Here is a 15,825-nt window from a genome sequence, read left to right as displayed (position 1 = left end):
AATGAACATATATATTATCTTTTCAGACCTCCAGTTGCACATCCTCTTAATGCCACAACTTTGGGAGGAAAAACTAACTTCCACCCTTCTCCGTACGAACATCTGATGGACAAGTTAACTTCTAACCTTAGTGCTGGAGACAAACTGGATGATTCACTTGTATCAGCTAACCTTAACACAAACTTTAGGTATCAGTAATATGAGAAGTAGATCATAATTCTAAGAATGTATGAGTGAAAGCAAAGGAGATATGTCAGTTTAACTTCTTAACCATAAAAAAAACAGATTTAAAGTTTTTCTTCTTTTTTTAAAACAATTGCTAAAAACCAGGTTTCGATACACATGGAGGACACAGCACAGATAACTCATTATGTAGTTTTGTGCTTCATAACTACAAACAACAATTAAGTTAAAAATAGTTTTGTGAGATTTATTTTGACTTTAGAATCAGTTTCGTCTATAGAGTAAGACGAAGAACATTTTAAGAACAACTTCTCACTTTGGTATGATAGTCAATCACAATGCAGCTTTGTTTGTAGTGTGATTACAAAGATGTTCACAAAGAAAAAAGGAAAAGTAATTGGTGCAAATAAAAAAAACTGAGTTTTCAAACCACACAAATTAAATCTTGAGTAAAAATTCTTAAATATTAATCAAATTTATAATTCAAATTTAAAATGCCATTTTGGTACTGAATAAGGAGGATCTTTCTCATTTGTCATAAAAATTGTTTGTACTTCACCTTTGAACTTAAGGAGTCCCTTGAATATATATATTTTATAGTATAGCTTATGACATGTCGGACATTAATTCACACTTTTTAAGGTGATATATTTATGTACTCAATTCATGAAGACTTGTATAGCTTATGACATGTTCGGACATTAATTCACACTTTTTAAGGTGATATATTTATGTACTCAATTCATGAAGACTTGTATAGCTTATGACATGTTGGACATTAATTCACACTTTTTAAAGTGATATATTTATGTACTCAATTCATGAAGACTTGTATAGCTTATGACATGTCGGACATTAATTCACACTTTTTAAAGTGATATATTTATGTACTCAATTCATGAAGACTTGTATCATAGATTAGTAGAATTCATTCACTGAAATTGTTTGTATTAGTTAGCAAAATCTTCCAAGTTATTCTGTTGGTTTAAGTTTGCTTGAAGTTGGACATCTTGGTAAGACAAATATGTAAAGATGTCCCCTCTGTGGGACAGCATTAAGTTTACAGACTTACAACACTAAAATCTGAGGACACAGCAGATAGCCAAATGTGGTTTTGATCTAAAACAAACAATACTTAGAGATCTTACCCCTAGCTTTTTAGAAAATATTTTTTAGCACAGTTGAGAATCTATTCATGACAGCACTGGAGAAAGAATATTTTCCTCCTCCCCCCCCCTCCATCCCAAATCTATTGATGTTATACAAGTAAAATAATATACTAAATGACATATAATTTATAGAAAACCATGCTTCTGATTGTTTGGTGTAGTAATATGGTGGGTGTCTGTGTGTGTGTGTGTGGGAGGGAGGCCTGCAGTTATTGACTAACAAAGGGCTGATCCTTTCATGAGTTGTAGGAAGGTTTCAGGCAGGCTTCTTTGTTTCAAAAAGTGTTCATTTTGTGTATAAAGTGGGCTTATATGTGTTAGGACTGAGTACTGCTATATGGGCTCCTTGGCACAAAAGGTATTAATTTTATACATCTTACAAGTGGACCTTTCACGAGTTGTTGGGTCAGGTGGGCCCCTGGAGCTGCGCCACCTATGACTCCATGATAAGAAGGGTTGAGCTTTATTTAAAAAGGCAAGTGACTCATTTGTAGTCTGATTGATTTAAAAAGACTGGATTTGTATGATGCTTTATTTTGATTACATAATAAATCTGTTTTTTTTTGTTTTTTAAATGTAGAAGCTCATGTTTGAACCTGATACGTGCATGAATAAATTAAAGGCACTGTTTTTTGTGGTTAAGGATAAAGATTTATTTAAGTTTTCAAGTGTTATGATTGTATATTTGTACAAACCCACAAGGCTAATCTCAACATTTACCGGGGTCTTTAATCTATCCATGATTGTATATTTGTACAAACCCGCAAGGCTAATCTCAACATTTACCGGGGTCATTAGTCTATCCATGATTGTATGATTGTATATTTGTACAAACCCGCAAGGCTAATCTCAACATTTACCGGGGTCTTTAGTCTATCCATGATTGTATGATTGTATATTTGTACAAACCCGCAAGGCTAATCTCAACATTTACCGGGGTCTTTAGTCTATCCATGATTGTATATTTGTACAAACCCACAAGGCTAATCTCAACATTTACTGGGGTCTTTAGTCTATCCATAAGTCAATAATTTGTTTATGGTAAATTTTTTTATGATCAAGTGATAACTTAGGTTAAAGTAGGTATAATGAACAGAAAAAATTATAAATAAATTGTCAATAGATTACGACTTTCAACCATGCTTCTTATTTCTTGGGTTCCTTCAAATTGTTTCACTACTTGGAATACATGTTAGTTCTTTGTATTTTCTCAAATTTTACCATCTCTAAGAGTGGAGTTTGGCAGTTGAGCGTGTAACTTGGGTCTGAAATATCCCGTACAAACAATAGAAAAGAAACATTTTGCCACATTCCCGTGCTTTTATTGTGGGTTAGCAGCATCTGACTGAAAATAAAAAGTTGCTTTTACAAACACACACACACACACACATGCTCATGTATGGTTACACCAATGTATACATCTGTCTTTAAACCACCAACAATTAAACTCCTACTCATTTGATTTATAATTTACATTTGAAATGCTTCAAATAAAAACATACTAAGTTTTAACTGTTTTTTACTTGACTAAGGAAGCACATTATGCTAATATAATAATAGGTTGGCAAACAAGAAGAAGATGAACTAACATTCTGTAGAAATGTGTAGTATGTATAATAAAACTTTTCCTTATGTTTATAAATTGTTGTTTGCCTACCTATTATTCTACCATTGTTTTAAAATGTATTACATTTTAATTCTATCATGATAGTGAAACTAATGTAAATGTACAAACACAGTGTGAACTTTTGTCAGGGTAGAACTTGGTGTGATTTGTGTAAATGTACAAACACTGTGTGAACTTTTGTCAGGTTAGAACTTGGTGTGATTCGTGTAAATGTACAAACATGGTGTGAACTTTTGTCAGGTTAGAACTTGGTGTGATTCGTGTAAATGTACAAACATGGTGTGAACTTTTGTCAGGTTAGAACTTGGTGTGATTCGTGTAAATGTACAAACACAGTGTGAACTTTTATCAGGTTAGAACTTGGTGTGATTTGTGTAAATGTACAAACATGGTGTGAACTTTTGTCAGGTTAGAACTTGGTGTGATTTGTGTAAATGTACAAACATGGCATGAACTTTTGTCAGGTTAGAACTTGGTGTGATTTGTGTAAATGTACAAACATGGCGTGAACTTTTCTCAGGTTACAACTTGGTGTGATTTGTGTAAGTGTACAAGTATGGTGCCATTTGTGTAAATACTCAAATATGGAGTGATCTGTGTAAATTTACAAATATGGTGTGAATCTGGCTAAATGTCCTTGCATGGTGTTATGTTATATCAGGTTACAAATGCTGCATGACAATAAAAAGGAAGTTAAAAAATACAGGAGAAGTATACATTTGTTTTAATTGTGTTTGTATTTAATATAGGGGTTTTGTTCTAACTTAGGTCAGTGGTAACAGAAGCTGGAGCAGCTGGGCCAACTAAGATAAGTATTTCATCATCGTACCTTCGTTGTTCTTCAAAGATTTTCCGGAGGTGATATTTCAACAAACATTTATGTGACCGTTATTATTTATCACGTTGTTTTTTAAGTCTGATCATTGCATCATAGAAACAATAATGCTGACGTCTATTTACTGTAATATTCCTCAAATGTGTTAATTTTTTTTTTAATTTTCCTTTTGATGAATATGAAATGTTGAGGAGAAGCCATTGCAGTGTAAGTTTGGTGAAGTTTTAACTATTTTTCTCACAGGTATTATGTTTGTTGCTTGACACTCAGTTTAACGCACGATTATTACTTTTTTGTAATTTAGGTCATACGTTATTATTGCAGATGTCTCTGTGGTTATTGGTATTGTAAAAACAATAAAATCTGTTGTGTATTCAGTTTGTTGTTGATAGCAAAGAATTAAAAAAAAAGTTTGGACTAGTTTGAAATGTTTTTCTATGTACATATTATAATTTGTATTTTTTTTGTTACAAAGGCTTATTAGTAAATATTTCCTGTCTATTATTATTACATCTTTTTTAAATGCTGCTTTCTAACCTTCATTATTTGTCTTTACTGACTATATACTCCGTCGTTCCCGAGCTTCAAAACTAGCGTTTCTTACAAAGTGTACAAAATTTTCCAGTTAAATTAGGTTTTTAAAAAGTTATAATGATGATAAAGTGGTGGGTTATTGTCTATTTTATTTCATTACAAACCGTGTGTGTGCTGCCATCTGTAAATTTAGGTTGTTACTAAAACAGGTTTGATGCTACAAATCAAATAGCAGTAGTAAGGGAAAAGAGGTTGTAAAATGTTTTCTCCTGTAAAGCACAGTATTTTTGTTTATTTTGTGTATTGTTTTATCGCTTTTAACAAGTTGTTTAATTGTAAAGGAATTTTCATGTCACGTCTTTCATCAATAAACTGTATTTTTTGTGCTTGGTAGTCGGTTTTGTGAGTTTTGCTTTTTAGTTGAAATATATATATGTCCCAGTAATTCGGATAAATCAATGATTCCTCATTAATTGCGTGATAAATTTTTTCTGTACATCATGGAAATGTGGTTAGCTGTTTGAGTAAATGTGTTAAGATATACAGCATTTTTGATAAAATAGAGAAGAACTTTGCATATCAGTTAAACTGTGTGAAATCAGCCTTGCCTGCTAGGGTTAATAGATTTAATACATTGAGAGAAAATGGAGAGCATGCGCCTTTATTTAAAAAAACAACAACATCTTGCCACAGTGAGTAATATATTTAAGTGACCATTCTAATCTAACATATTGTTTCATCTCACAAATATTTATGTGATAGTAACATATAAGATAAACCGTCTTTCTTCTTGTTCGTCCCTCAGTGGGTCAGCGGTAAGTTTACAGACTTACAACGCTAAAATCCGGTGTTCGATTCTCTGCTATGGACAGACTCCAATTAGCACAATGTTGAAACAAACACCCTTCTTGTTGACCCGAGCGTGACCTATGGCTAGCATATCGGACTGGTGATCCAAGGGTCTTGGGTTGGAAACGTGGAGCTGTTAAGCACGTTTTACATTTTCAGTTATAGGGATGTTAAAAAGTGACAGTGAATCCCATTATTCAGCTAAGAGTAGCCGCTACAGGTTGCGTGTGCTGCCTATTAGTTGCCTTCCCTTTAGTTCAAAATTAGGGACGTCTACCACCGAACCATAAGGGGTCTCTGATCTGATCGTTTAACTCATTGCCTGAATAAAGCACCGTTCAAGTGAACGAACAAATAAATCTTTATTTTTCTCTTATCTTCTGATGGGGTATTTAAATTGAAGCTTCAACTTTTCTATCAATTTATTGAAAATGCCATAACTTCCCTCAAACGTTGGCTGCCACCCTTGAAATTATACATCGTTAAATTAAAGTGCAGTTTGGAATAATGACTACTGTCTGTGAGTGCTCTATATCCTTCCATTTACAGGCCCTGTATACAAAGTAGTGAATACGGTGGGTCAAGTATGGTGACAAGTAAAGGAAACTGTTGGAGGAAGTGAACACACAAACTCGCATTTTATCATTCCGCTTTCTGACAAGTAAGGGAAACTGTTGGAGGAAGTGAACACACAAACTCGCATTTTATCATTCCGCTTTCTGACAAGTAAGGGAAACTGTTGGAGGAAGTGAACACACAAACTCGCATTTTATCATTCCGCTTTCAACACTTTTCATTTAGTTGTTTCAGAAGGAGTTAATGAATGGAAGTTAAAATGCATCTAATACAGATAAACCCTACACCCAAACCATTTCCAATCTCTTCCTTTCTTTTTTCTCATCAAATAGATGTCTTTGGTAAAGTGCGAGGCTTATCAGTTCCTTTTCTAATCACGACCTTTTTCTCATCTTTGCTTACTTGTTTGTTGATTTTTTTTACGTAGCACTTCGTATCTTTTCAAGTGCTGTTGACAAGAATGCGGAGGTTCGATCTCGAAAGGCAGCTGAGGATATTGTTACTTCGGTTAGCGTGTGCTTGTGAAAATGGTAGAACTGGAGTGAAGCTATATCAGTTTTATGTTGCGCGTGTAAGCGAAATATCTTTAAAACGTGGATGTTTGGAATAGTTTATTTTTATTTTAATGAATGTAAATAGTTGGAAGAGCATTCTTCGTTTCAGAAATCAACCTCAATTCGTTCGTTTCTTGTTTTCGCATGTCCGTAATTTGCATTTGTACTGGAATAGAAAGGTGCATGCCTAAGGTAAACAAACAAACACTTGTAACGATAGCTATGTTATAGCGGATGTAGAAAATTAGCAAATGAACAACATAGGCCACAATACTCTGAAGTACACGTGCATGAAAAGAATATACACATTTTCATTGGCCAAAAAAACTGTAGTATGGGAAGCTACCCAACAACGATCAATAAACTTGTACTTAAAATAAAGAAAATTAAATTATATACAACAGCAGGAATTGTAAAAATTAATAATCATTTCTCGTATTTAGAACTCTTAAGGAGATGTGCACATATTGATTCTTAAGTTCATTACGAAAATAAATGTTCCTTTTTATTAATAATAAAAAAAAACTTGCATTAACTTGTAGATAACGAAATAGAAATTAAGTAATAAACTGGTGAAATGAGTTAGCAAGATTATCCAGCAGTGATTTTTATCACAGAATGTAGAAAAGCTGAAACTTTGAATATATACATATGTAGCTTTATGTAATGTGCCTAGGCTTGGCTACGTATTGGAAGGTCTAAGGTTCGAGCCGCAATATGCTGTTGAACACGCTCTACACCTTCAGCTGTGACAACCAGTCCAACCATTTGGTTAAAAATAGCCAGACAGGTAGCGGGTGCCCTCTTTTATGTCAAGTTCTTGAACCTTATTGAATCCCCCGTCATACCAAATATGCTCGCCCTTTCAGCCGTGGAGGCGTTATAAACTGCCAATCCCACTATTCGCTGGTAAAAGAGTAGCTTCACAGTTAGCGGTGGGTGGTGTTGACTAGTCGCCAACCCTCTAGTTTATCGCATGTAGTTTTGCGCGACATTCGAACCAAATTATACATTTTTAAAAATTGCTTTTACAAAAAAAGAAGCATTTTTACGTTAAATGAATATTGTCATAAAAAAAGTAGTGGGAGTTTTTCATTATATCATTCTTTTTTGTTTACTTACATTGCACGTAATTTCTATCTTTCTTTCTGGCGAGCGAAATTTACAGTGTGTGTTATTACTTGGTTGTGGAAATAACTTCTTGTCATACACTTGAAAGAAATGTAAAATATGTATGGAGACCAAACATAAAATATTAATTTCATGTTTCAATATAGAGCTCTAAAAATGGGAAAAAAGGAACTCCCGAGGTACAGGAATGCGGAGGTCTGAGAAGTTAAGATCGTTCTTAGCGATACAATTTCTTGGTGGCGATTTTTAGATTTATCCTAGCAATCATTTCAGGTTTTGTGGACAATCTAGAGACCGATTTTGAACCAATTACAATCATATCGCACAAGAAAAATTAAAAACAAAACTGGTGCTTGTGATACCTGTCATCATGTTCAGTGTTGAATTCAGGAGGTGTACAGGGAGGAAATTTCCCCCCTGTGCAACCACCCCTAAAGTACTGTATTTTCCATTTCCCTCCCCCTCCCGGTGGAAAGGTCTGGATTCAGCACTGATTATATTAAACATTTTGTGCTTGATAATGAAGAATTTAATGTTATAAATAAGATGAGCGTGCCTGTCCCTGAGGCAGAACTCTGGGTTTCGGAGCTGGCGAATTGCGTTCTGGTCTTCGAGGTAAATTAGAATTTTTGCTTTACTTTTAAGTTGTTTGTGCATTATAAGAATGACAGTTAATTTCTTAGCATGGATGGTTCCTTCCATTTGGTCAGAAGTTCAAAATTAGGGACGGCAGTAAATAGTCTTAGTAGCTTAGTAATAAATACAAATATATAAGGTTTAAATATTTGTAATTTCGAAAGAATATATATAAATTTCTGAAAATCCAACTCAAAAGTTGAATTTGATTAGAGAACGAAAATGAGTAACGGTAAAATTACTTGTTTGATTGCCGTTGTTTGTGTTTAGTATGCTGTTTAAGGAAAAAGAATAACTCTTTGCTTGTCTGTTATCTATTTATTTCCTTAAAATATCATTTTTATTTTATTTACTTGGCCGATATCCAAGCGGAAATCCAATAGTTATATTACCTACCGCAAGGGGAATATTTAAATACGTTTTTTAATGTGGTAGATGAAAAACTTAACTTCATCCCATGTTGGCTCAGTAAGTAATATAAAGTAGGTAAGTCGAAATAGTTCTCTCCATTTGTGATAGTTAGGCATTTCTTTGATTCACTGAAGTATTGCTTTGGGAGATTGAAACTACCTTAAATTAATGGTACCCACGTATTAACCATAATATTACATGATACTAATTCTGTAATAATTGGCATCCGTTAACTTTTTTGCTGTGTTTGCAAGTCTGAATTCAAAACTCCATGTCTGCCAAAAAAAGATGAAAAGAAAAAAAATGCAGTTACTAAGAGACTTTTTTATGATTAGAGACAAGTATTTACTTGTAATCTGCGATCGTCTCATCAATAATGAATAGTGATTGTATTGATTTCAATCGAAGAGCCACAGAATTTTGAAACTCGTATTTATCTACCATTTCTCTTTCTATACTTCAAATAAGAATAATATAGTTGTACCCAAATTATTAAACCACAAAACATAACATACTGACAGCTCTTTTTTACACTTAATATTTAAAAAAAATGCTTCAATATACACCGCCTCGTTCTAGAACTTAAAAGGCTTAACCTGTTTATAAGGTTAGGTGTTCACGTGTACTGGCATAGAAAGGACACCTTGCATAACATAGAGAAAACAGATGTTTGAATGCAAGTTTAAGATGAGAAGTTTTTGCAGGAAGATACAACAAACACAAACCATCAAGAGGATATTTTGCGACTAATTTGTAAGGAGGAGTGGTATCATCTGAACAAAAACGCTTCAATTTAGATGAAACTCTACTAAGATTCGTTTTTAATCTTGGCGCCTGCAACACATGCCACATAAATTTGATATTACAGATATTCCTACAAAGTTTTCTTATTCAGGAACATTGAAATGTAGACATTTGATTTGCCATAACAAGCTTTAAAAATTACTCTCTCTGTTTTTTTTTTGTTTTTGTTTTTTTGTTACAGTAATTGGATTTAAATAGAGAGCATGTGAGGAGAAAGGTTCGTCTGAGTCCCACTGGACACTGAATTTTTTATATATTTTTTGGCTCCTATACTTGAAGAAACTGTGAGGAAGCAAGACAGGTGTGTTATATAAAGTGCGATAGAAGACAGAAAAGGCAACAATTATTCAATTAATTTACGTCCCACTGTATTACAAGTAAGTGATTCTAAAACAAATGTCTGTCGCGACTTTTTGGATGGACTAAATCCTCACGGAAGACATATACAAGTTGCACACACGATTTATGTAATTTTAGTTAAAGGATACAAGTTTCGTGTTTCACGTTTTCAATCTTAGATGGCGTCGTGCGCTAAAACTAACCCATATACACTAAGCACATAATCTTCGAGTTGTTTGTCTGCCTTTCACTCCTACTTTCCTCATCTGTCTATCTAGTACGCTTTAATATTGACTCATTCTTTTTAACAGTTTCAATATTACATAAAATATTTCTTTGACGCAGGTATTCTGCATTAAATTATTATGAAATCACTCGGACAACAAGTTATGGCAAGTGAGTAGTAAGCTCGTTATGTAACAATTATATATGAAGGTGTAGAAAAAAATACCGTATTGAAAAAAAATCAACAACAACAAATACATATAATTTTTTATTCAATCTATATCATATAGAATAATCTGACGCCTTGTTCTCGGTGTCATCATCAACAAACCTTTCAAATATTAATCTAAAGTAAATCATTGTATTTAAACTAGGGGAACGTTAGTATATTTTATTCTGATAAATAAGTACGTCAACGATGACATTGCTTTTAAAAAAGTCGTAAAATGGTGGTTGTCGTTAAGCTATAACTTAATAAAAATAGTTCTACATTTAATCTTTCACACTATCAATCTTTGTGCTATTATAGCTGAGTAACAACATATCAAACTACAAAATAATGTCCATTACATCCGTTAATACATCTTTTAAAACAACTTCCAGTACATCTGTAGGAAGTATAACAATACTTATTGATAAGACCTGTAATGAAACATTCTTCGTCAGGATAAATAATATAATCACCTGTAAGGGCAAGTTTCTTAGTCACTTACAGTTACTTTAATATATTATTGTAAGTAAAATACCCCCAGTGCCACAAGTTTGTGGACTTATAATGCTAGAAATCGGGTTTCGATACCTGTGTTCGGCAGAGCACAGATAGCCCTTTGTGTAGCTTTGTGCTTAACTACGAACAAAGAGCAAAATATTTCTATTATTATATATATGCCCTTTTACTGATTTTTATTGTACTTCTCTGCTAGATTTATTATGTGGGCCTTCGGTAGAAAATAGATAAGTAGTGGGATTTAAATCTTTAAACAAATACGTTGGGAACCACTACTGTTGGGAGTAAAATCATACCGGAGGTAGAGCCTTTTAGTAGCTATGGCAATAGAGAAATAATATCGTACAATGATTTTGAAAAAAGAAAAAAAAAACTTGATTAATTAAACAGATGGGCAAATGCAAATAGCATGACAGACCAACAGCACTTTTTGTTTGGTTAACTAATCTCATTTATTTGTATCATTCCGAGCCAAATTACTCCTCCAAGCACGTGATAATGTTTAAGGTTTCTGAACGGCATACTAAGTAGTTGGTCCATTTTGCAGCAGACAACCTGTCGTAGCACGTGTGTGTGTGTGTGTTCCATACACACTCAGCGATACTGGTGGTTGCTCTACGTGTGCATGCATGCTTCAGTGATTTCTCCTCTTCCCTTATCTAACTTTTGGTGTATACACCACAGTGTTTATTCTTCCCATGACTTTGCAGTGCAGAGAACTGAAACGAAATTAAATTAGTTTTAGTTCAAAATGCTGACTTTCTGTTTTGGTAGGTGCAGTCGTCCCTTTGTGATTGGATGATATAATTTTCTCTGTACCTCACTTCTGAGGCACTTTGTACTTGCTTCAAAGTTAAAATTACATTTATGTTCTTCTCCATACATAAAGTACACCTTCAAAAGATGCGAAGAGTTTGTACAGCCGTGGCTGTGAGTGGAGAATGTAAATTAGACATTGGTCCTAGCAATGTAATGTGTGAAAAAAAAAAGAGAGAAAAAATAGGTTTTGTGTTTTCAAAAGAGGCCAAAAGACAAACACGAGAGTGCATTTAAACACTAAGCTAAATAAACTAGTTGAGAAAACAAATCAACCAGGAACGTTTTTTTTTACTATACACATAAATTTACAGCACACGCTAAAGATAAAACTAAAAAACACACAAACATGACTATTGGGAAAGAATAAGCCAAATAGTATCAAAATTTATGTTATTATTATTTCTTATATTAACCGTGTTTAATCTATTTGGTTTGCGCCCTGTAAAATTTAAATTTTTTCATGTTTTATTATTTTTTGAGTATTTCAAATCAACTAGGTCTCTTAGAACTTTAAACTCGCGCCACTAAACATCATATAGAACGTTATATTAAAACGATTTTGAATACGTAAATCAACAAGCCACGTGATAACCAAAGCAAATATACAGTCGTAGAAGAACGGTATATATATATCAGAACCACATTTTGACATTGTTTGGCATTATGTTGGTAGTGTGACACCACCGAAAATTGATTGCTTCTGGAAAAATTATGTAACATCTGTTTCCGAAACAAAATATTCATACACTTTGGTAAAAAAGATATGTTCAGATCGGGACTTTAGAATTTCCAAAAGGGGAATATCCCTTGACTTAATGGTATTGGAAAATAAAAGAATATGAATCAACTTGAGGTACTAGGACTAACCAGAAAGAGAACTGCAACAAAGTGCGACATCTTGTAGGAGGTGAGACTCCAAAACCCAAAGGTCAGTGGCAAAAGCTCTCCACTTGCCCCAAATAACAGTACGCAAAATCAAGAAGGACCTCCATCTGGAAAAGTGACACAAGTCACAAGTCGTTTTCTTCAAATATTTTTTACTGTCGCATAGCTCAAGGAGATGGATTATGAAACGATATTCATGTTATTCCATACGAAGATATATCAGTCAATGCAACAGACGCAGTGCCTATGGATTTCTGTATGTTTGGATTGTTGAAACTAGCCAAAAACCGTTGTTCTCGTAAACTATATTACTTATGGGAAGCATGCAGGGAACCTTACAGGGGATATTTTTACAATAGAAACTATGCTGCAGAACTATTGTCAAGATGAGGTGCCAAAACCCAAACTCTGTTTATGTCATAACGTTTTAAATAAAGCAAAATCCTTTTTTATTTGAATCACGTATTTCAAAATATTCACGCTGTTATTCCTCATCAGAAAAAGAAATCAATTTATTCACATGGTACAGGAACCATTCTGAGTTCTGTTCATCTGGTCCTCTTGTTTATAAAACGTGTATTTGTTTTCTGGTGGCTCAGAGGTAAATCTGGAGGCTTATGACGCTATAAACCGGGTCTTGACACCCGTGATGGGCACATCACAGATAGCCCATAGTGTAGTTTTATACTTAACAACAAATTGTGTATCTGTATTTCTTGAGTTTCTAGTTAAGAGTCAAAATATTTTCAAAACCAGCAACAAATATTTTTTTTTGTTATTAACAGATTTTTGCTGAAATGCCCCCCAGTGGGACTGCGGTATATCTGCGGACTTACAACTCTAGAAACTGGGTTTCAATACTCGTGGTGGGCAGAGTACAGATAGCCCATTGTGTAGCTTTTTGCTTAACTTCAAAATAATTACAGACTCACGATAGAATGTAATGCACAACATTGTGTATGTGGACAAAACTAATTCGAATTATAAAGCGTTATTCACTTTATGTTTTTTCCCCCACAGGAGGGCGTCCTGGATGAAAAAAAAGATCAAAGATACACCGATTTTTTTTACTGTTTGGTATGCAAAGATTAGAAGTAATATAAATAATACTATTTATTTTTCACTTTCGCACGGACGTTTAACTTTAGACTGAATTTCGCACAAAGCCGCTCCCAATTTTTAAAGTGATAGACCAGATGGAAGGCACTTAGCTAGTGAGCACCACCCACCGCCAACTCTTGGGTGACATATTGGACGAAGAGTTATGCAACAACTTGCCGAATATAACCAAATATTTATACATGAATCCTAAGCAGAGACAACATTAAGTACTGATGCGCAGCAAAATATGCGCACACGTTTCTTTTGAAGCTGGAAATATTTTTTTAACATTTCGTACAACTCGAGTTGACCAATAAATTTATTCTATATTATACACATTGCTGTGCTTTCTTTTGAATGATTTATACAATTTTTTTGTCATTAATGTAATCTATATATAAAAGTCAAAATCTCTGTTTGTTTGTCCTCCGCTTTCACTGCGCAGATCACACTTCCATCACGTGAAGGTGCGCAAAAAGACAATTTATACGTGTCTATCGTCTGCTACCGAACAGGTAATTTTAGCGTTAACATATACATTACACGAATAGATTTTACGTAGAATTGACAATTTTTGGTAAGTTTTAGTTAACATTTAATTTAGAATATAGCATTATAGGCCTATTTAGTTATAGATCATTAACTATACATCTAATAATACGTCATATATATTTAGCCTCACACAAAAGAAATGTATGCAGAATTAGAATGTCGTGTGTGAAAATGAAAACAGTAGGCCTAACCTATAAAATAAAATTATGCTGTCTGCCATAAAACAGAATAGTGAAAGGAGTAAGGCTTAAGTTCTAATACTTATTGTGTAGAGTGAGATTAAAGTCAAGCTAGCGTAATTGGTAGGGCGCTTGCATGACGTGGAAAATCGGCTGAACCTGAAAAGTGAATTTGTTTATTTATTTTTTATTACCATTAGAATAAACAGACCTATTTAGTTATAGTTTATTAATTATACATCTACTAATGCATCATATAATTAACCTCAAATCCAAAATAAATGTATGCAGAATTAGAATGTTGAGTGTGAAAAAGCAAAGAGTAGGCCTTATAAAATAAAATTAAGCCGTCTGCCATAAAATAGTCTACGTGAAAAGAGTAGGGCTTACATTATAATATCTAATGTGTAAAATGAGCGAATGTATTTAGTTCTACTTTTTTTCTCCGGGTGGTTCAATACCTGGAAGTGGATTTTTTTTTCTTTTAATACGTTATAAATTATAATATTGCATTTTGTTTGTAGTATATTTCATACATAAATGTCATAATGTGAATACGGTATCACATTCATAAAAATATATTAAATTAACATTAAAGCAAATTCAACATAATATTACATACATATTTACGTTTGAAATTTTAATATTTAAGGAAGGATGACGGGGAATGGGGGGGGGGGATTAGAGCTAGGCTTATCCTGTTCGCTAAAATAGGTACTCATACGTATATAAGATAATCTAAATATTCTCCATGAGGGCCTATTTATCCTTGCCAACGAAGGAAAAGAACATCGTTCATGAGGAAACCCTGATTTAAAACAGGTTCATAGTTTATTTTCAAAAATCAAACGTAAAGTTGTTCTTTTTGGTTTTGGTTTTTATAAATTCACAAAATATTTTTTACCTATCGAGATATGGAACAGGGGTAACAGAGAGAGTAGGGTATTTTTTCGAAAACCTGGGCAACGCCGGGTAAGCTCCTAGTTTATATAAGAAACTCAAAATATCTTTGTTTGTTTTCTTGTTTGTCCGCCGCTTTCACTGCGCACGTCACACACTTCCTTCACGTGAAGGTGTACAAAACGACAATTTATACGCATCTATCGTCTGCTACCGAACCAGTAATTTTATCGTTAACATATACATTACACGAATAAATTCTACGCAGACTTGACAATTTTCGGTAAGTTTGAGTTAACATTTAATTTATAAGATAGCATTATAGGCCTATTTAGTTATAAATCAATACCTATACATCTACTAATACGTCATATATATATATTTAGCCTCACACACAAAAGAAATATATGCAGAATTAGAATGTCGTGTGTGAAAAAGCAAACAGTAGGCCTAACCTATAAAATATAATTATGCCGTCTGCCATAAAATAGAATACGTGAAACGAGTAAGGCCTAAATTCTAATACACACAAAAGAAATGACAGTTAAATATATGTCAGCGTTACTGGTAATGCGCTTGCATGACGTTGAAAATCGGTTGAACCTGAAAATTGAATATATGCATCATATATTTAACCTCAAATACAAAAGAAATGTATGCAGAATTAGAATGTTGTGTGTGAAAAAGCAAACAATAGGCCTAGCTTATAAAATAAAATTATGCCGTCTGCCATAAAGCAGATTATGTAAAAAAATAGAGTAGGGCTTACATTAAAATACTTATTGTGTA

General features: G+C 33.5%; 1 protein-coding gene across 3 annotated transcripts in view; it reads left to right on the top strand.

The window, feature by feature from the left end:
- Window positions 1–4,741, top strand: part of LOC106459694 (zinc finger protein 385D-like) — a 13,761-nt gene extending 9,020 nt beyond the window's left edge. For all 3 annotated transcript variants that reach the window (XM_022386224.1, XM_022386226.1, XM_022386225.1), the window contains exons 4-5: window positions 27–188; window positions 3,748–4,741. In XM_022386224.1, the coding sequence (XP_022241932.1) occupies window positions 27–188; window positions 3,748–3,841 (256 nt within the window). In that variant the 3' untranslated portion in view covers window positions 3,842–4,741. The remainder of the gene's footprint in view (window positions 1–26; window positions 189–3,747) is intronic.
- Window positions 4,742–15,825: the final 11,084 nt, after the last annotated feature.

Source organism: Limulus polyphemus, unplaced genomic scaffold, assembly GCF_000517525.1.
Source record: "Limulus polyphemus unplaced genomic scaffold, Limulus_polyphemus-2.1.2 Scaffold649, whole genome shotgun sequence".
Taxonomy (NCBI): domain Eukaryota; kingdom Metazoa; phylum Arthropoda; class Merostomata; order Xiphosura; family Limulidae; genus Limulus; species Limulus polyphemus.
This window is presented reverse-complemented; position numbering and strand designations above follow the sequence as displayed.